Source organism: Polypterus senegalus, chromosome 9 (assembly GCF_016835505.1).
Source record: "Polypterus senegalus isolate Bchr_013 chromosome 9, ASM1683550v1, whole genome shotgun sequence".
NCBI classification, from domain to species: domain Eukaryota; kingdom Metazoa; phylum Chordata; class Cladistia; order Polypteriformes; family Polypteridae; genus Polypterus; species Polypterus senegalus.
The window spans coordinates 182,989,174-183,010,476 of NC_053162.1; the positions used below are offsets into that span (position 1 = coordinate 182,989,174).

General features: G+C 40.2%; 1 protein-coding gene across 4 annotated transcripts in view; it reads left to right on the forward strand.

The window, feature by feature from the left end:
• Positions 1-20,835, forward strand: part of LOC120536100 — a 35,659-nt gene extending 14,824 nt beyond the window's left edge. For 3 of the 4 annotated variants that reach the window (XM_039764472.1, XM_039764475.1, XM_039764473.1), the window contains exon 2: positions 19,023-20,835. In XM_039764472.1, coding sequence (XP_039620406.1) covers positions 19,033-20,331 — 1,299 coding nt within the window. In that variant the 5' untranslated portion in view covers positions 19,023-19,032 and the 3' untranslated portion in view covers positions 20,332-20,835. Of the gene's footprint in view, positions 1-3,077; positions 3,090-16,443; positions 16,451-19,020 lie in introns of those variants that run through there. The other variant, XM_039764474.1, reaches the window with a different exon arrangement.
• The last annotated feature ends 468 nt before the right edge of the window (positions 20,836-21,303 follow it).

The window sequence follows — 21,303 nt, forward strand, 5'->3', positions numbered from 1 at the left end:
TACATCTAAGAAGACGTACCGACCTCTTCATGTTAAGTTTTGGACTTGGGAATTGTTTGGACCTTCTGCCCGCTAAGCACGGAAGGGCAGCGTCCACATTTTCTCAGAATAATCTTTCTTTTAAATCACATGCATGTAGTGCAAGGTTGTCTGGCAGAAATTTGCAGGATCGCATAGAAAATGTAATTTCTATACCACAGCTGTCGTGTAGCGCCTTTCACAAGGGATCTGCTACTGAGAGATGATCCAAATACATTTAAGCTCCTGTTAGTGTTACTTACCTGTTGTGTTATTGTGCCTTTAAAATGTACTTTACCTGAAAGGACTCCAGTACTGCTCAAAGTATCTTTACTTCTTACATGTTAATGTTTTTCAGTTTTTAATAATTAATTTACATACTACATTTTTTTTTTTTTCCCCTCCCTCTTGCACTCAGTAAGCGAAGCCACTGGGTAATCAGGTTGTGTGTGTGTGTGTCTTCTGGTGAAGTGTGCATGCGTGGGGCCACACGGCACGTGTTCAGTCTCTTCCTGTGCATATAGAGAGCAAGAGACACACGCACGCACGCACACACACATGGTCACGACAGACATACCGACACAGACACGGAGGCACACACGTGAGAGACAGACACACACGCAGGCCCGCGACAGAGACGCACACAAACACACATTGTTGCAATGTTACTTTTTCTTGGTTGTTTATTAAATTACGGATTTTTCAAATGTTCATTTTTTTTCCCCGTGCTTAAAACTCATTTAAAAAAAAAAGTGTTTTTAGCGAGGCTGGTCGAAGGCTATAGCGCAAATTCTTGCAGTGTTAGTTTTCTCTGTTGTTCAAGGTTTTCTTAGTGTTATTCAATGTTTTTACATTTAGTTTACTATAACGCAGTGCATTCTATGGTTTAATTAACTATATTTGTGCTTAAAAACTTAAAAAAAATATATATTTACATACAGTTCATATGGTCTGGAACGGATTAATTGTATTTACATATAGTCTTATGGGGGGAAATTACTTCAGTTCACGACCAAATCGGGTTACAACCAGAGTTTTGGAACGAATTTTATGGTCGTGAACCGAAGTTCCACTGTATTACTGTCGGACAAAATTACAGGCATTTTACAGAAATACAAACCAGTATTACTGAGAGAGAACATTAAAGGCACACAATACAGTGACACATATTACAGCCACATACAAGGTCCCTTGCCATTTAATATTGACTGTTCCTACTAATGTTTATGCACTACTGGTCTTGCGCCCGTTAATGTAATTGGCTTAATGTTATATAATATATGAGGACCGTGTATGTCTTTTCTAAAAAGTTCATACAATGTGTGTTTGTTAAACACCTTAAATTAAAAGTGCAAGTCTACACTTCGGTCACATCTTGATTGTTTCATTTCAAATCCATTTTGATGGCACACAGTCAAATTTATGAAAATTGTCACTTTTTGTATACTTATGGACTTAGCTGTATAAATGTGTATGTGTAAAATGTTGTAAGTGCCAGGCAGGATTATCCATTATCCTTCACGCTAGTATAGGGAGACTCTTGCTGGAATGGAAGTATAGCAAGTTCAAATTCAAGCACTTTATTGTCATTGTGTAACACAATGAAATGACTTTCTGTGACAGCCCCGAGGTGCATTTAAAGAAAAGTCAAATAATTCCAAATATGTTGTATACAGTGTTAAGTGATCAAGTAACCAGAGCAAATTATTAAGTATAGCAGCATACATTGTTATTGCACCTGTTAATGAACACTAAATTCTATATTGTATTACATTAGTATATTGCACATTATTACCAATATAGCTTATTGCACATGTTCAGTTAAAAATCATCTCAGACTGAGGAGATTCAGAGTTCAGAAAGTTTATGGCAAATGGGGTGGAAAAGCTCTTTGTTAGTCTGTCTGTGTGTCCACGGATTGACCTAAAGCGTCTTCCTGACCGGAGGAGCTCAAACAAAGAATTTCCAGGATGAGTTTTGTCCTTGAGAATATTTTTGGCCCTTCTCACACGTGGCGAGTTTTATACGAGAGTTCGAGTGATGGCAGTTCAGTCCCAATAATGGCCTCTGCTGTTTTTTTACGACCCGCTGCAGGGCTTCTTTAGCAGCCTTGGTGCAGCTGTTGTACCTGCAGGCCATCATGCAGTTCGTTAAGATGTTCTCTCTCTATGGTGCGTCTATAGAAATTAAGCAGCAGCTTCTGGGGGAGGTCAACTGTCTTTAGCTTCCTGAGAAAACGGAGGCGTCGTTGTGGTTTGCCTGTTATAGCCAAGTTGTTGTCAGCCCAGGACAGGTCCTCCTGAGATGGTGACTTCTAGAAATTTAAAGCTGGAAACTCTTTCCACAGCATCTGCATCGATTATCGGACTGTGATTGGTCTTTTTAGTGGTCCTAAATTCCAGAATAACTTCTTTTGGTCTTTTTGGTATTTAAGACCAGCTTGTTGGTGTTGCACCATTCTGTCAGATTCTGAACCTCTTCCCTATATGCAGCTTCACTGTTGTCTGTTACAAGCCCAATGGCAGTTGTATCATCCACAAATTTAACAATAGTGTTTGTTTGGTGGATGAGTTGACAGTCATGAGTGAAGAATGCATAGAGAAGGGGACTTAGTACACATCTTTGCGGCACACCAGTGCTCAGACTGGGGGCGATTGGTGAGAAAATCCAGTAACCAGTTGCATATGGACGGAGCAAGTCCTAGTGCATAGAGTTTTTGGATCAGCTGGTGAGGTATGATGGTATTAAATGCAGAGCTGTAGTCAATGAAGAGCATCCTAACATAGGTGTTGGGCTTTTCCAGGTGCGAGAGAGCAGCATGTAGAGCCACACAGATGGCTTCCTCATTTGATCTGTTTGACCGATAGGCAAACTGGTGTTGGTCTAGATCAGCTGGGATGGAGGCTTTGATGTGGGTGATTACCAGTCGTTCAAAGCACTTTGCAATGACGGGGTGAGAGCGACTGGTCGATAGTCATTAAGACTGGTTATCCTTGGTTTTTTGGGGAACAGGTACAATGGTTGTGGATTTCAGGCACACGAGGACTACACCTGAGGGGAGAGAGAGAGAGGTTGAATATGTGTGTAAATACCTCCGCTACTTGGTCAGCACAGGCCTGGAACACACGTCCTTGCACATTATCAGGACCTGCTGCCTTCCTTGTACTGATGTTTTCGAGTTCCCGCCGCACATCATGTATGTGTATGACCAAAGGTTGTGAGTCTCCGGTCAGCTCAAAGCCAACTGGAGGCTGGTTATTGTCCTTGGCTAGGTTGGCATTGTTATTGGCCAGTGTGTCTTGTACGTCATATTTTTCTTTTTGTAATCCGTGATTAATCGGATGCCTTGTCACATCCGCTGTGAGTATAAGTTGCTGTCAAAGTCCTCCTCAATCCATCGTTTGTATATTAGTTTAGGAGACTTGATGCCTTTCTTGAGGTTCGCTCTGGCAGCTGAGGTGTTTCCTAATTTTAAAGGCTTTGTCCCTTTCCCTGTTTGACTTCACTATTCATCCATGGACTGGATGGGTATGGCACAGGGGGACAAAACAATGGAGCAGTGGTGGAAGGCTTCTATTATGGAATATGTTTATCCCCCATGTGGTAGATGGCAGCATGACGCCGTGCGTCGAATTTACACTAAAACATGGCGTATGGACAAAAGCAGAAATGTCCATATGCACAAAAAAAATCCAGATGCATAAATCTGTGTGAACGCCAGCTTCCACGTTGTTCTGCTCCATAAATTTCAGGCAGCGTGCACATGCCTGCTGCCCCACCCAGACTCCTCCCAGAATTATATTTCTTTGAATATTCAAATCAATTTAAATAGCACCTTATCGTTTGTGTTCTGTGAAAAGACAATGGCAAAAGCACAGGGGGAAAAAGAAGAACTTCAGCGAATATATAAACAACAAAAGGAAGCAGGGCTGTGGAGTCGGTAGATAAATCCTTCGACTCTGACTCTTTAGTTTCCAGTACTTCTGACTCTGACTCGGACTCCTCTGTATTTAATATGCTAATGTCTTTTCCATGTTGATTGAAGGTTGGCAACATACACATCATTTAACCACAGAACTTCTGGCTAGGAAGCGGAATCTCTACCATATTGGCCAGTTTAAACAAAAGACAAGAACCCCTGAACACACATCAGGCCATGGCACACACCTCCACCTACATCATTACAGTTGTTTACACTCATATTAACTTGTTAAATACATTATATCTGAAATAAAATGAAAACAGTTTTTGTAATGTACTTAATCCAGATTACAATATGTGAACGTCCGATGGTATAATAGCTCAGTTGAACTTCGCGCTAGTAGTAACACAACTATGCACTGGGCTTTATTCTTACATCAGCAAAGTACTAAATTTTGACTATTGTTTGTGAATTGGGATATTTGAGCTTGCTGTTTTTTTGTTTTTTTGTTTTTTTCTTTCATTACAATTTAAATTTTAGGAGTCGGAGTCGGTGCATTTTTGCTGACTCCGACCCTGACTCCAGGTACCCAAAATTTACTCCACAGCCCTGAAAGGAAGTTGATCGAGTGACGGAGAAGCTTGAAAGTTCAAGTTCAGAAATTAGCACAGTGCCCAAAATAAGTGGACTGTGTGCATGTCTGAGGCAGCGTGTGCTAGAAGCTATACCCTGATATTTCTCCCTGCTCTTGACACAATCAGCAGTAGAGCTTTCCGAACCGCTGCTGTAGAGCTGTGATACCAAACTCGGATATAGTGGGTTACTCTGAGTGGTGCACAGACAGTGACCACGCTAAAGCAGGTATAGTATTTGGAATACTTTGGCTATTCTGTGCATCACATTACATGGATACCAGTTGATAACAATCAAATGCCTTAAACTAATAAATGATGTGTGGTTAATTTCAGTGTATTTGATAAAGCTGCGTCAAAGTTGTGAAAGTAAAAAATTAAAGGGAAACCACACAGGAAAAGTAGCACTGCTTTGACGCTGGGTGTTACCAGTTTACAAAACCCGAGCGGAGAACTTGCGTACGCCAGGGATTGAGCAACAGTGCCCTGTCGGTTCTGCGATCCAAATTCAAAGAGTTGGGTACCAAGCTGAGGAACAGAACTGACAAGGTAGTCTTCTCCTGCCTGTGCCACGCGCCAGTCCAGGTAAGATTGAGGAAATCAGAAGGCTTAATGCGTGGCTCAGATCATGGTGCAGGGTAGAAGGGTATAGGTTTATGGGGCATTGGGACTCCTTTTGGAACAGATGGGACCTGTTCCCGTGACGGGTTACATCTGAACCGGAGGGGCACCAATGTATTGGGGAGGCGTATGTGTAGGCTAGTCGAGGATTGTTTAAACTAGGGAATGGGGGGCAGGGAGTTTAGGACACGCCAGATTTAGATCTATACATGGAAGAACAAACAATGGTGTAGAAATAAAAATGCATAGTAATGTAAATTTTAAGCAAACACGTAAATGTAGAAGGATTAACACATTAAAAATAGCTTGCCTTAATGCTAGAAGTATCAAAATAAGGTAAGTGAGTTGGAGTTGTATGTAGCAGAGCATAATTATGATATTATAGCAATAACGGAAACCTGGCTAAATAACAAAGATGGGGATGAGTGTAACATAGAGGGATACACATTTTTAGGAAGGATAGACAGAACAGAAAAGGAGGTGGGGTTGATGTTTATGCCAAACAGGATTTAAATGTAAGTCATCTTCAGTTGGATGATGAGCCCCATCTTAGTGAGGACGTGTGGCTTCACCTGGAAAATATTAGGGAAAGAGGTCTTATTTTAGGAGTGTGTTATAGACCACCCAATTCAGACAGTAATTTCAACACACATCTTTTAGTAATATCAAAAAGGCAAGTTTACAGGGGATATTATAGTCATGGGGACTTTAATTATCCAAATATTAACTGGGATAACCTTGCAGATGGAGGAGCACAAGAGCAGGAGTTTTTAGAAGTAATCAGTGACTGTTTTTTAACACAGCATGTTAAAGCACCAACAGGGGTGAAGCCTGTCTGGATTTAGTATTCTGTAATAATCAGGATAGAATTGAGGGTGTAGAGGTGATTGAACCACTAGGGTCAAGTGACCATAATGTAATACAATTCTCAGTATTTTGTAAGAGTACAGATGCAAAGACTAAAATTGTTAAGTTGAACTTTAGTAGGGCTAATTTTGAGCAGATGCGACAAAGTCTAAGTAGGATAGACTGGGATAAGCTTTTAAATGTGGAGACAGTCGAGGAGCAGTGGAACAGGTTTAAAAAATGTAATGCAGGACAGATACATACCTAAATTTGGAATTAATAGGAAACTAAAAAACTCCACGATGGATTAATAAAGATTTAAAAAAGAAGTTGCAAAGGAAAAAACTGCTGTATAAGGCATATAAGACTAATGACTGCAAAGAGAATCGTAGAGCATATGAGAACATGAGGGCAACCATTAAGAAGGATATCAGAGAGGCTAAAAGACAGTTGGAGAGGAATATAGCAGATAAGATGAAAGAAGACCCCAAGAGATTCTTTCAGTATTTTAGTAGTAAAAGAACAGTTAAGGAGGAGGTCAAGTTCATCAGGAATAGTAAAGGGAATTAAAAGATACAGACAATGAAATAGCAGATGCCCTAAACTTACATTTCTCTGAGGTGTTCACAAGTGAGCAAGTGGATAACCTCAGATCAGTAACAGTGACTACTAAGGAGGTACTGAGGGATTTGGAAATTGTAGAGGAGAAGTGCTGCTCAGATTAAATAAGATGAAATCAAACAAATCACCAGGCCCAGATAATATTTATCCTCGTGTTCTTAAGGAGGCTAGTGAGTACATATATAAACCCTTGACACATATTTTAGGAAGTCACTGTGCACTGGAGAGATTCCAAAGGACTGGAAAATGGCAAATATCATCCCATTATATAAAAAGGGTGACAGGGCAGATCCAAGCAACTATAGGCCAGTAAGCTTAACAAGCATCACAGGAAAATTAATGGAAGGAATTAAGGATAAGATTGAGCAACACATGGCAAGGACAGGAGGAACAGTCAGCATGGGGTCAGAAGAGGGAGGTCGTGTTTTACTAACATGTTGGAATTTTATGAGGAGGCAACAAAAGGATACATCAAAGTGGAGCTTATGATATTATTTATCTTGACGTTCAGAAAGTATTTGATAAGGTGCATCATGAGAGGTTGGGCATCAAGTTAAAAGAATTGGGAGTTCAGGGTGATGGTTTTTAGATGGGTGCAGAATTGGCTCAGACACAGGAAGCAGAGGGTGATGGTGCGAGGAACCTCATCAGAACTGGCCGATGTTAAGACTGGTGCCCAGCAGGGGTCAGTGCTAGGGCCGCTGCTATTTTTAATATATACTAGCAAAATACCCGCGCTTAGCAGCGGCAAAGTACTGCCTTAAAAGTTTTATTAAGAAGAAATTTAAACCTTTTTAAACTGAGGGAAAATATCCCAATAATTTAAGGATCTCTTTTCATGCCATGTTGTCAGTTCGGCCCTCTGGTTGTAATATGACCAAGCTGTGCGCTGAGCTTACTCTTCAGCATGTAACGTACAGTCGGCCATGTGAACAGTAATCTTGTTTCAAATCTCACAGCTTGGATTGCTGTTGTCATAATTGGTTTGAGTTTCATGGTTTGTTTCAATTACGACAGTATTTGTAGGACTCGTGTTGAAGTGACATTCACCATCTGTCAAGCGCTGTAAGCATACAACCGGTTTCATTGATAACTTCACATCCAGCTTTTGAGAGTTTAAACATTCATAAGCATCAAAGTGTCCACTACTGAAATTGTCACCTGTGAATCTAAGATGGTGAAGAGGCATTGGCGGTTGTCCAAAGGTGTAAAATATTTGGCCATTTCGGTACACTTGAAAGTGACAACCGAACAATTCAGCAGTAGCCATCAACTCACAAGCAGAACCATAGGTGAAGGGCTTAAGCATTTCACTCTTCTAGTGCTCCTGTGTAGTCCAATTATCTCCTGTACGTCATCAGTCCACACCTTGAACCTGTCCCAGTCATTCAATACATAAGACACAAAGTTCCTCCGGATATCAAGAGTTAGCCTGATATGGCCGTGCAATATGTAACACGGAGAATGGAAAAGGCAGGTGCCATCTCCGGCATGGAAACCACTTGGTAAGTGACAGTTCTTTGATCGATGGTGATCACCTCGATAGACATGTTAATGCGGGTATGGTTGGAATGATAAAGGAAATGGGTACATGAACAATTTAAAGTAAGTCTAAAATACCTATACAATAACTATAATCGTAATAAATGAACAATAAAACAGCGGAGAAGCCGTGGATTAAATAAAAAGGCTGTAGTTATCAGCAGGGAGATGTGAATCCCGTGGCGGCAAGTTTAATGTAGAGACTGTAGCGACGGACGGCCTTATATAGGCAGGCAGCCAACAACATGGGAGGCGTTTGGATGAGGGACCCAACGCCGCCTCACACGGTGACCGAGCTGCAGGCTATGAACGTATATATGTATGTAAGTAGGATTCAGTTAGCGCTGAGAACCCGCATATCAAATTTCTTGAAGATGGGCCCATAAGTAACAAAGACTGTTGAAAAGTTCAATATGGCGGCCGACAGTGGCATCATACCACCGAAATAAGTACCAAATTTCAGCCTTCTACCTACATGGGAAGTGACGTTGGAAAGTTCAATATGGTGGCAAAAAGTGGTGTCATACCACTGAAATAAGTACGTACATTGGTTTTGGTTAGCGCAGGGAAGCTGCCTACCAAATTTCGTGAAGATGGGGCCATAAATAAGAAAGTTCAACATGGAGGACGTTGTTGACTGTTGCGTGTAGAATTTCGAAATGAAACCTGCTTAACTTTTTGTAAGTAAGCTGTAAGGAATGAGCCTGCCAAATTTCAGCCTTCCACCCTGTTTTATGTTGGTAGAGTAATATATATTGCTCTACTTTCCCTATTGTATTATTAATATGTAGCCTTAGAATGCCTATTCTCACAGACTTACCACTGTATATAACTTATCCCCACCTTCCCTTCTACATCTATAACCTCAGGCAATTAGATGTAGTAAAAAGACAAGCAGGAGTTAAGTTACACATAAAATAATGTATTACTGATAATATTCATAAATAATAACAAAATGCAAAGTACATTTGAATATTGGCAACCATACAACCTGATTAAATGGTGGTGTGTAATTCAGGTGGCACACAGACTTGCAGTTACTTAAAATGTCTCTAGTTAAGGCATCATTGGTGCTCAGCTTTCAGCCACATGTCTGTTCAATATGGCTACTGAGCTGTGCTCTTCATTGTGTTGTCTTCATCATATGTTGGTTAGAGAGAGAGAATGTGGTTGAGCAAGTACATTTATAGATGTTCTCTCCAATTCCTAGAACCAATATGACATCATGGTACTTAAAGGCCTCTGAGACAAGCCAATTCCAAACAGCCATATCTTAGACCAATGAGAGAAATAGAACATTTAACACCTCAATCCCCAACCCCAAGACCATATGTTAAGCTAACCTGGCTTTGTATGGGGAATGAGACAAAAACTTTAGCAGAGAAATACTCGTCAAACTGGTTTAGGACACATCCCCCAAAGCCTGTCATAAAACTACAAAGAGACAGTCATAAAAAGGGGGGGTGTAAACACGAATACCTCTCACCACTTGGTTTGCCTAAATTATAAATAAAGACATACAAAACGTTCATCAAGTTATATGTAAAATCCCACATCACAACACACCCACACAAAGTTGGAGAATTAGTGATGAGTCAGTCAGTGAGTCAGTGAGGGCTTTGCCTTTTATTAGTATAGACTAGCAGAATACCTGCGCTTCGCAGCGGAGAAGTAGCGTGTTAAAGAAGTTATGAAAAAGAAAAGGAAAAATGCTAAAAATAACTTGATTGTTAATGTAATTGTTTTGTCATTGATATGAGTGTTGTTGTAATACACCTCTCTCTCTCTCTCTATCTGCACTTGGCAGCGGAGAAGTAAAAGGAAAAGGAAACATTTTAATACTAATGTAACATGATTGACAATGTAATTGTTTTGTCATTGTCATGAGGGTTGCTGGCATACATAATAAATATATATATATATATATATATATATATATATATATATATATATATATATATATATATATATATATATATATATATATATATATATAAACTGCTCAAAAAAATTAAAGGAACACTTTGAAAACACATCAGATCTCAATGGGGAAAAAGAAATCCTCCTGGATATCTATACTGATATAGACTGGGTAATGTGTTAGGAACGAAAGGATGCCACATCGCTTGATGGAAATGAAAATGATCAACCTACAGAGCCCTGAATTCAAAGACGCCCAAAAATCAGAGTGAAAAATTACGTGGCAGGCTACTCCATTTTGCCCAAATTGAATTGCAGCAACTCCAAATTGTACGCAGCACTTTGTATGGCCCCTGTGTTCTTGTATACATGCCTGACAACATCGGTGCATGCTTCTAATGAGATGACAGATGGTGTTGTGGGGGATCTCCTCCCAGATCTGGACCAGGGCATCACTGAGCTCCTGGACAGTCTGAGGTGTAACCTGGTGGCATTGGATGGACCAAAACATAATGTCCCAGAGGTGTTCTATTGGATTTAGGTCAGGAAAGTGTGGTGGCCAGTCAATGGTATCAATTCCTTCATCCTCCAGGAACTGCCTGCATACTCTCACCACATGAGGCCAGGAATTGTCGTGCACCAGGAGCCACTGTACCAGCGTAGGGTCTGACAATGGGTCCAAGGATTTCATCCTGATACCTAATGGCAGCCAAGGTGCCTTTGTCAAGCCTGTAGCGGTCTGTGTGACCCTCCATGGATATGCCTCACCACACAATCATTAACCCACCACCAAACTGCTCATGCTGAATGATGTTACAGGCAGCATAATGTTCTCCATGGCTTCTCCAGACCCTTTCACTTCTGTCACGTGCTCAGGGTGAACCTGCTCTCATGTGTAAAGCACAGGCACCAGTGGTGCATCTGCCAATTCTGGTATTCTATGGCGAATGCCAATCGAGCTGCATGCTGCTGGGCAGTGAGCTCAGGGCCCATTAGAGGACATGGGGCCCTTGGGTCACCCTCATGAAGTCTTTCTAGTTGTTTGGTCAGAGACATTCACACCAGTGGCCTGCTGGAGGTCATTTTGTAGGGCTCTGGCAGTGCTCATCCTGTTTCTCCTTGCCCAAAGGAGCAGATACTGGTCCTGCTGATGGGGTATGGACCTTCTATGGCCCTCTCCAGCTCTCCTAGAGTAACTGCTTGTCTCCTAGAATCTCCTCCATGCCCTTGAGACTGTGCAGGAGACACAGCAAACCTTCTGGCAATGACACGTATTGATGTGCCATCCTGGAGAAGTTGGACTACCTGTGCAACCTCTGTAGGGTCCAGGTATCGCCGTGCTACCAGTAGTGACACTGACTGTATCCAAATGCAAAACTAGTGAAGAAACAGTCAGAAAAGATGAGGAGGGAAAAAAGTCAGTGGCCTCCACCTGTTAAACCATTCCTGTTTTGGGGGTCATCTCATTGTTGCCCCTCTAGTGCATCTGTTGTTAATTTCATTAACACCACAGCAGCTGAAACTGATTAACAACCCCCTCTGCTACTTAACTGACCAGATTATTATCCCAGAAGTTTCATTGACTTTATGCTATACTCTGATTAAAAAGTGGTCCTTTAATTCTTTTGAGCAGTATATATAATACACACACACACAACTATTGTATATGTTCAAGTTCCATTTAAATTTTAAATAGAAGGAATTTTTATTTAGTTGACAGAATATTATTCCGGAATAAATCAACTCAAACCTTAAATAACTATATAACTATAATATTTTGCTCTCCATAAAAATATATCCTGTCTAAATTATACAAGTTAGAAATAAAGTAAACGTTAAAAGAACAAACATTCAAATTTCTTTACTCTTATGTAATTTTATATAAAAAATAAACTTAGATTTTAAATATCCCAAAAGATTTTGCTCTCCATAAAAATATATCCTGTCAAAATTATACAAATTCAAATATGAACATGCTGCATAACAAAACCTGGAAATATAAATAAAATGTGTTCCTTTCAGCAATAACAAATCAAATCATTCAGTTGTCTTTGCTCATATGTCATTTTAGAGCTGGACGCCTGGCATCTTTTTGGCCACAGGTTCGTTTCTGTTTGGCTGTGAGGTTCTGTGTTGTGGAGATTCTCAGGATGGATTGCAGGTGCTCATCAGTGAGGCGACTCCTGTGTGCTGTTTTGTTAGTCTTTATCACTGAGAAGAGCTTCTCACACAGATATGTGCTACCAAACATGCACAAGGTTCGAGCCGCATGTAGACGGACTTTTTTTGTTCTTCAAAGTCACCAAAGCGCCAGGTGCAAACTCAGTGCAACTCAGTTTATCAGCAAAGTGCGATTTGGGAACACCGTAGTGACGACTTGGTTTAACATTACTTGGCAACAGGGAAAGAGGGGCAAGTTGCACTGGTGCATTTGTGTCTCCCATAAAAGCAGCTTCACTTGAAATCACTTTGTGATTGTGCACGGTAAAACGTCCGCTGAAGTGTCAGATTCTTATTTAATTATTCTGCTTTCTGTATCTTCTGCATTGCATCTTTCAGGTTACCCTGATGTTTTGTCTCATAGTGCCGTCTTAGATTAAATTCTGTAATTACAGCCACATTAGCTCCACAAATGAGACACACGGGTTCAGTAAACATATACTCAGCCTCCCATCGGTTTTAAAGGCTCTATTTTCAGAATCAACTTTTCTTCAGCATCGTGTGAGCTAGCTTCGCAATAACTTGCAGCATCATAAGCTAGACTTGATTAACGCATTAAGTGTTCGGCAAGGCAGCTGAAGCGCTGCATTATGGGATCTGTAGTTTATTGTGTTACCAGCGCTTCATATACCCGGCCATTAATAACAATAATACAGTATATAAAATGATCTCGGGCGGATATAATTACACGCCGGGCGGATGTGGCCTGCGCCCTTGAGTTTGACACATATGGACTAAATAGAACTTGAAAAGATATATTTTTTCAAATGTGATCGCGCAATTCAGATAGAGTTGACGCGTACTACAGCCTGCATGCCTCAATAAGTCATCCTCCCTCGCTCTTACTTTTTACCGCTCATCTAATGAATACACTGAGTATGGCTTTACCAAAACAATCATTGATGGCTAATAAAGTATCCATTATTCAGTATGTAGATCGGGATATATATATATATATATATATATATATCGCGGAGAAGTAGTGTGTTAAAAAGCTAGAAAAGAAAAGGGAACATTTTAAAATAACGTAACATGACTGTCAATATACAGTATTTGTTTTGTGAGTGTTACTGAGTGTTGCTGTCATCAAGGATTTGATTATCATTATTTCTTTCAATCAGGTTCGTATTTGTAGGATGTGTTGTGTTCAAGTTACATTCCGTGTTTGTCAATCGTTGTAAAGATGACAGGTTTCATTCATCGATTCGTTTCTTACTGCATCAATAAACAGCTCGTCTTCTTCTTTATCTGAGACCTGACACACTGCATGCACGGGTCTTTTTTACACTGTCTTCCTTTAGCGGACATTGACTTTTCCACCGTGTGCTTTGTTTCCGCAGTAGCTGGATTTATGAATATGCTTATCAGACGCTTCATATTTTTGCTGCCTTTTCAATTGTGTAATTCGGTTTTGTTCAGCTCTTTGGAACTGTTGCTTTTATCTGTGCACTGCGCCAGTTCACGTGAGCCACTCGGTGTACATGCATCGAAGGTTCCCAGCTGTGCTGGTGCCATCTCGTGCTATGTCCATGGCTGTATTTAATGTTACCTTAGTCCTGGCACTTAAAACTTTCTCTCGCAGTTTCGCTGAGTTTGTGTCAAACACCACCCTGACCATCTCATCTTCCTCTGCATAAGCACAGTCCTTCACCCGTGAATATTTACCCGTGGCAGTTTGCTATTGGATTGCCACTGACGGACGGCCTTATATGGGCAGGCACTAAATTACAAATGCCAGCGGCAGCCTGTCTATGAACTTAAAGTGTAGGTTTACATCGTGCTTTGTTTCCGAAGTAGCAGAACTCATGAATATGGTTGTATATGTCACTTGCTCGCTTCTTATTGTTTCGCTGCCTTCTCAATTATATAATGCATGTTTTCTTCAGCGCTTTTTTGAGGTCTTCCTGGTTTTCTATGTACTGCGTGATTACGTGGGAGGCGTGATGATGTCACACGAAACTCCGCCCCCACGGCGTTCAAGCTTATCTCCATTACAGTAAATGGAGAAAAACAGCTTCCAGTTATGACCATTACGCGTAGAATTTCGATATAAAACCTGCCCAACTTTTGTAAGGAAGCTGTAAGGAATGAACCTGCCAAATTTCAGCCTTCCACCCACATGGGAAGTTGGAGAATTAGTGATGAGTCAGTGAGTGAGTCAGTCAGTGAGTGAGGGCTTTGCCTTTTATTAGTATAGATGATAAATGATTTAGATAGGAATATAAGTAATAAACTGGTTAAGTTTGCAGATTATACCAAGATAGGTGGATTAGCAGATAATTTGGAATCCATTATATCATTACAGAAGGACTTGGATAGCGGACAGGCTTGGGCAGATTTGTGGCAGATGAAATTTAATGTCCGTAAATGTAAAGTATTACACATAGGAAGTAAAAATATTCGGTTTGAATACACAATGGGCGGTCGGAAAATCGAGAGTCCACCTTTATGAAAATGATTTAGGAGTCATAGTGGACTCTAAGCTATCAACTTCTCAACAGTGTTCAGTAGCCATTAAGAAGGCTAACAAAATGTTAGGTTATATAGCACGATATGTGGAGCACAAGTCCAAGGAGGTTATGCTCAACCTGTATAATGCACTGGTGAGGCCTCATCTTGAGTACTGTGTGCAGTTTGGTCACCAGGCTACAAAACGGACATAGCAGCACTAGAGAAGGTCCAGAGAAGAGCGACTAGGCTGATTCTAGGACTACAGGGGTTGAATTATGAGGAAAGATTAAAAGAGCTGAGCCTTTACAGTTTAAGCATAAGAAGATTAAGAGGTGACATGATTGAAGTGTTTAAAATTATGAAGGGAATTAGTACAGTGGATCGAGACTTGTATTTTAAAATGTGTTCATCAAGAACACAGGGACACAGTTGGAAACTTGTTAAGGGTAAATTTCGCACAAACATTAGGAAGTTTTTCTTTACACAAAGAACGATAGACAGTAAGACATTAGGGACTTTCACAACTCGACTTGATGTTTTCTTGGAGGAAACAAGTGGATAGGACTGATGAGCTTTGTTGGGCTGAATGGCCTGTTCTCGTCTAGAGTGTTCTAAAGTTCTAATGAATAACACACACAGCTGGTCAACCTCTAGCACTTTAAACCACACAAGTGCCTTAGGAATAACATAATCTGTCACTCTCTCAGCTCTTCAAGACACTTATTATTGGCACAAACAACATACAATGTTTTAAAGATATCTCTGACCTAAATATTACTCTTGGTCTCCAAGAATACATTTAAACATACAAAGGCTCATCATCCTTGAATATTGACTATTTATCAACCAAGAATGCCTTACTTTATGTCTTGCTCCCTACTTTTGGGTGGCGCTCACTTTCTTAGCCTTAATAAACCTTGCAGCACTGAGGTAATGGTGAATCTCTGGCTGTACCAGGAGCTCAAGGGAATCTAGCTTATTACTTCAATTACTCTAGTCATTAAGACGAAGCACAGAAAGTTAAAAGCAGCATGGTATTTATTACATAAATAAAAATAATACCAGTGGAATAAAGAATAATAGAAAATAGAATTGATAGTAAAGTCTATATAATAGAATAGTCTTTTTAGAAAATGCTTATGAGAAGTTAAACATGACAAGGATGAATGTCACAAGTGACTTATGATTGAGCACTTGTAGTTCATTAGATGCTTTTCTAACGTTCAGATGGAAATGGACGCACGTTGACGTTGCTTTGTTCTCTTCTCCCTTCTTCGGACGAGGCATATTTATCATAAAATTCTACCGGGAGGTTTTGTAAAATGTGATTGTTAGATATTCTGATTGGCAGGCTGTCAACATGATGAATGAATTCACTGTCCGTTTTCCCAAATATTAAAACGTTTTTGATGTTGCTTAATACCTACTGGCATGTCTTCCTTTCCCAGGCTGTAAACCAATTTAGCTACTTGTTGCTCCATATGCCTAGGTTATAAACTAATCAATAGCTCTAGGCACCAGCATGTGTCCCTTTCTTTTTTGGAACAGCTGTTTTAAAAGTGACGTACAACTGTGAAGAGGATATGCTTTGATGTATTCTGAATTTAGTTCATTTGTTGTTGTCTTGAGCAAAATATAATGAAAATACAGAAAAAAATGTACAGATTTTGTACCCCACAACACTCCACCCCTATTTTGGTCAAACTAAAGATGAACTGTGGGTCCTTCAAACTCTTGGCCACATCTGGGTTGGTAGTGTGTTCCCATACCCTTCCAGTTGCCCAAGTACTCGGCACTTCAAGCAGATTTGGCTCACCAAGGACATTTGAAGTACTGCACAGCTCCTACATTAGAATAAAAAAAGAAAAGTGTATCAGTAGATGTAGTTCTTATACTAGGATCCCATCAGATATACAAAAAAATTTGCCATTTCATAAGCATTGTGAATCCTTGGCTAGTTGATTCTAGTAACTCCTGTTGTGTTCTGTTTATTTCTGCCGCTTTTTTTTTTTTTTTCCTTTCAAGTGACTGAGATGTTGTATGCAAGATGGAAGCTGGATTGCTTAATTTTTAAATACCTATTCCAAGTTAGAGTGATGTGTCATTTCCCAATTAGTGTTTGCCACATTACTATGTTTCACCTGAACAATTTTAACTATCCACTCCACCCCTAGACCCCAAAACATAAGTCCATATATCTAAGCTACAATGTTAGGAGTTGCTATACAAACAACAGAAATGTGTTTGTAGTGACTTTGCATCTGATGACAAAATGAATGGTCATGGGAAGGAACCCCTTCTTCAAATGAGGCCTTCATCTGTACTATTGAATAAACCGATGTAATCTCCTATGCTCCATTTATTCAATCAGCAGAGAGGTCCGATTGCCCCCAATTCTGGCTAGAATAAATTGGGACAACCTGTATGGGGCATCAATTGTCTTCCTGTCCTACAGATCACCACTGAAAGCTGAACCCAACAGGCAGACACACTTTCCTGTTCCCTACTTGAGCAGTAAAAATATTTTGGTTTATTATATTACTTGGTGTTTTAATATTAAATACCTCCTTCAATTTCTTAGTGTCCTTCTCTAATGTGGTCACTTTCCCATTCAAAAACTAAAAATTAACTATTACCTACTACATTGTACATTGATGTTACGTTTCCATAGTTTCATAAATTCTCTGCAATAAACATTACAATGCTGAACTCTTTTATTTATGTAGGATACCAGTTTGTCAAAAGGCCCTAAAACTTCTCTAACCTTAGTTGTCCATCCATCCATCCATTTTCCAACCCTCTGAAAACGAACACAGGGTCACGGGGGGTCTGCTGGAGCCAATCCCAGCCAACACAGGGCACAAGGCAGGAACCAATCCTGGGCAGGGTGCCAACCCACCACAGGACACACACAAACACACCCACACACCAAGCACACAGTAGGGCCAATTTAGAATCGCCAATCCACCTAACCGGCATGTCTTTGGACTGTGAGAGGAAACCCACACAGACACGGGGAGAACATGCAAACACCTTAGTTGTTCTTACAGAATTTTGTTCAAGCTTTCTTCACCTTACTGTTAACTTGTAGCACTTTTGTATTGGACCCAATTTACTTACTAAATAATTGCATAACAAAACATCAAATCTAACATTCTAATTTAGAATTTGAAGCTGAAATGTACCCAAGTAATTTAGCTTTAATGTCCAATTCCTCATGTTATATTCCTGGGTTTATAGCTCTTCTGAGAGGCACACTTCCTCCAATTCCTGACTATCCTAAAAGCTAAAGTGGAAATGTATGCAGTACTTTAATTTGTTAAATAAAAATAAATAATACTTGGGATATATGTAAAGAACCTCAAAGCTTTTAGAGAGTAGCGTATGTGGTGCTAATTGATGGATTCCAAGATCATTTTTGCTGATCTAAGTGACATTTGAAATACTTTAAGGGACTTTGAGTGAGAAGAAATAAAGTATTTTATACCACTTACTGCCTTCTCCTTCTTTCAGCTGTTCCCGTTAGGGGTTGCCACAGTGGATCATCTTCTTCCATATCTTCTTGCCCTCGTCATCTTGCTCTGTCACATTCACCACATCCATAAACCTTCTCTTAGGCCTTCCTCTTCCTCCTCTTACCTGGCAGGTCTATCCTTAGCACCCTACTCTCATTATACCCAGCATCTCTCCTCTGCACATGTCCAAACCAACGCAGTCTCTCCTCTCTGACTTTGTCTCCAAACCAGTCTGAGGATGGCAGTTTAAAGACAATTCCCATCCAGCCTAAGGGAGCTTCAGAGAATGTGCCTGGAAGAATGGAATAGACTGCCTACTGTAAATCCAGACGTCAAAGGCTTATAAAGAGTCTCCCAAAAAGTCTCAAAACTGGAATTGCTGCCAATGGGGCTTCTATAAAGTACTGAATGAAGGATCTGAATAGTTTTAGGAAGGAGAAAAACATGTCCTCAATTTGTCAATGTGGGTTATTGAGTGTAGATTGATGAGCAAAAATGGCCATTGTATTCATTTGGAATTCAATAAAGTGTGCAGATGGAGAAGACTTTCTGCATCCACTGTACACGTACATATCTTTGGATGATGATTGCAGAACTTCATATATGTGAAATTGTTCTGAATTATTGAACTAATTCATTTATCACATTAAATAACTTTTCATAATTTTTTGACATGATTCTCAATACAAATATCCTTCCCTCTTTGTTTTGCAGGTAGTTCACAATGCCTGGAAGAGACCTTAGGAATGCACTTGCGATTTTAGTTTGTATGGTTCTGTTCTTCATCATCTTGGGTCCATGTAATTTAAGGCAGTTCTCTCAATATTTAAGTCCTGTGCCACCAGATGACAAATTTATTTTGGTCAAAGACACAATTTCTCAGATTGAAAGTGCCAGACATCTTCAGGTGTCCGCCTACTTGGATGAAAGGAAAGGAATCCAAGTCGTTCGGATCATCACCATGTTTTACAGAAAAGGGCCAAATAATCTTCTTTGTATTTTTAACTGCAAAAGTGGCCTCCTCCTTATCAGCCAGGCTGTGATAGAACAGCACAGTGACAATTTTGGCTTCGCATTTGTAACTGCAGATATTTTTTGTACAATGTCCCATGCATGTAAGGCCACACATGTCTGTCTTCGAACACAAGAGTTTTTACTAAATAACTTGAATGCGATACCAATTCAAAATCTGCAACAGCGTAATGATGGCTTTGAGCGAGACTTGACGGTCTGCATCTCCAATCTCTTTGGTGACTACAATAATGTCTTGCAGTTCATCCAGACCATGGAGGTGTACAAGATACTGGGGATCGGGAGAGTAGTGATCTACAACACCAGCTGCAGCCACATGCTGGAGAAGGTCCTGCAGTACTACGTAAATGAGGGCACCTTGGAGGTGATCGCTTGGCCGATCTCGGATTTCCTCAATCCTTCATTTGGCTGGAAGTTTGAAGAGCACGGTGGGGACATTCACTATTTCGGCCAGCTCACGACTCTCAATGACTGTATTTATCGCAACATGTACAAGTCCAGGTTCCTGCTTCTTAATGACATTGATGAGATCATTGCACCTTACCAGCACACAAATCTGAAAGTGATGATGGATGAGTTAGAGAAGGAACAGCCTGACACGGGCGTATTCCTAGTAGAGAACCACATCTATCCATTTAACGTGTTTGATGATAGTGGAAGGTTCAATCTATCACTGTGGAGGCAAGTACCAGGAATAAATATCATGGAGCACATCCACAGAGAGCCAGACCGTAAAAATATTGCAAATCCTACCAAGATCATAATTAACCCCCGTAAAGTGGAGCAGACGTCGGTGCACTCCGTTCTGAAGAGCTTTGGAAACCAATACAGGGTGCCTTTTGATGTCTGCAGGATCGTACACGTGCGGGTACCTTTACAGGGCCATCTGTCCAAAGAGGAGCTGATTGTGGACACCAAATTGTGGGAATATCACAAGGAGCTGGTCCCGAGGGTCAATCAAGTCATTCGAGAAAGTGGCATTTTGAACTAAGGGCATTGCTAGGTTTGTGCCAAGATATGAAGTAGATCTCTTTGATGGGTTTTCACCCTGAGATGCAGAAGTTGCACAAAGTGAAAAATCTAGTCCTTGGTGGTTAGTAACCATGAAGGAGTGGCTGACATGCATAGAATTGTGTGTATTTGCTACCCCCATTATACGAGATGTTGTTACAGGTATTTCATTTGTGAATATGTATTTATAAAATATGTGAATTTAAACACTGTGTTAATCTGTGTAGAAACAGTAAGATATGGGACACTTCAGAACTGAACCAGTTTCAAGATTCCGCTCCACTTCTAGACTGAGGACTCTCTAAAGGACGATCATCTGGCTTTTGTCAGTATTACTTTCTACTTCAGGATCATCAGCAGCTTTCCTAAGAATGAAAGTACCTTAAAATTTATCCTCATTGTTCCAATGTATCCTGCCTACTACTCTGGTCCCATGCACTTTGAGCATTCTACTTTGTAAGAGAGGGCACTTCGTTCCAGCCATTCAGAAATATATAAGAGCAGTGGTGTGTCTTTATTCATTTTTTTTATGGCGGTGAAGATGAGCTAAACCTGGACATATACTACTCTAGGCATAGAAGCAGTAAGAAAAATATTTAATATAAAGACAAGGCCAACATCTAACCTTGCAGCAGAGTGTGAGACTCTTATGCCTGAAATAAAATAAAACAGCAACATTGCACTTGAAAAACTGCTGTTATTTTGTGAAGAATTGCAAAAATACTAATTGAACACACTGGCCTTTCATCCTCAAATAAATGATAAAAAAAAGTGGAATGTGAATTTTGAATATGTAGGCACTACGGCGTTAACAATAGAGTATATCATGGATGGCAGAGAAAAGGAAAACATTTTAAAAGGTCCTTGTAATATGAAACCCCAAAAAGAGAGAAATGGTTCTTTGAACACCAGAAGAGATCATGAACGTATTAACAGTAGGGGAGTAGTACAT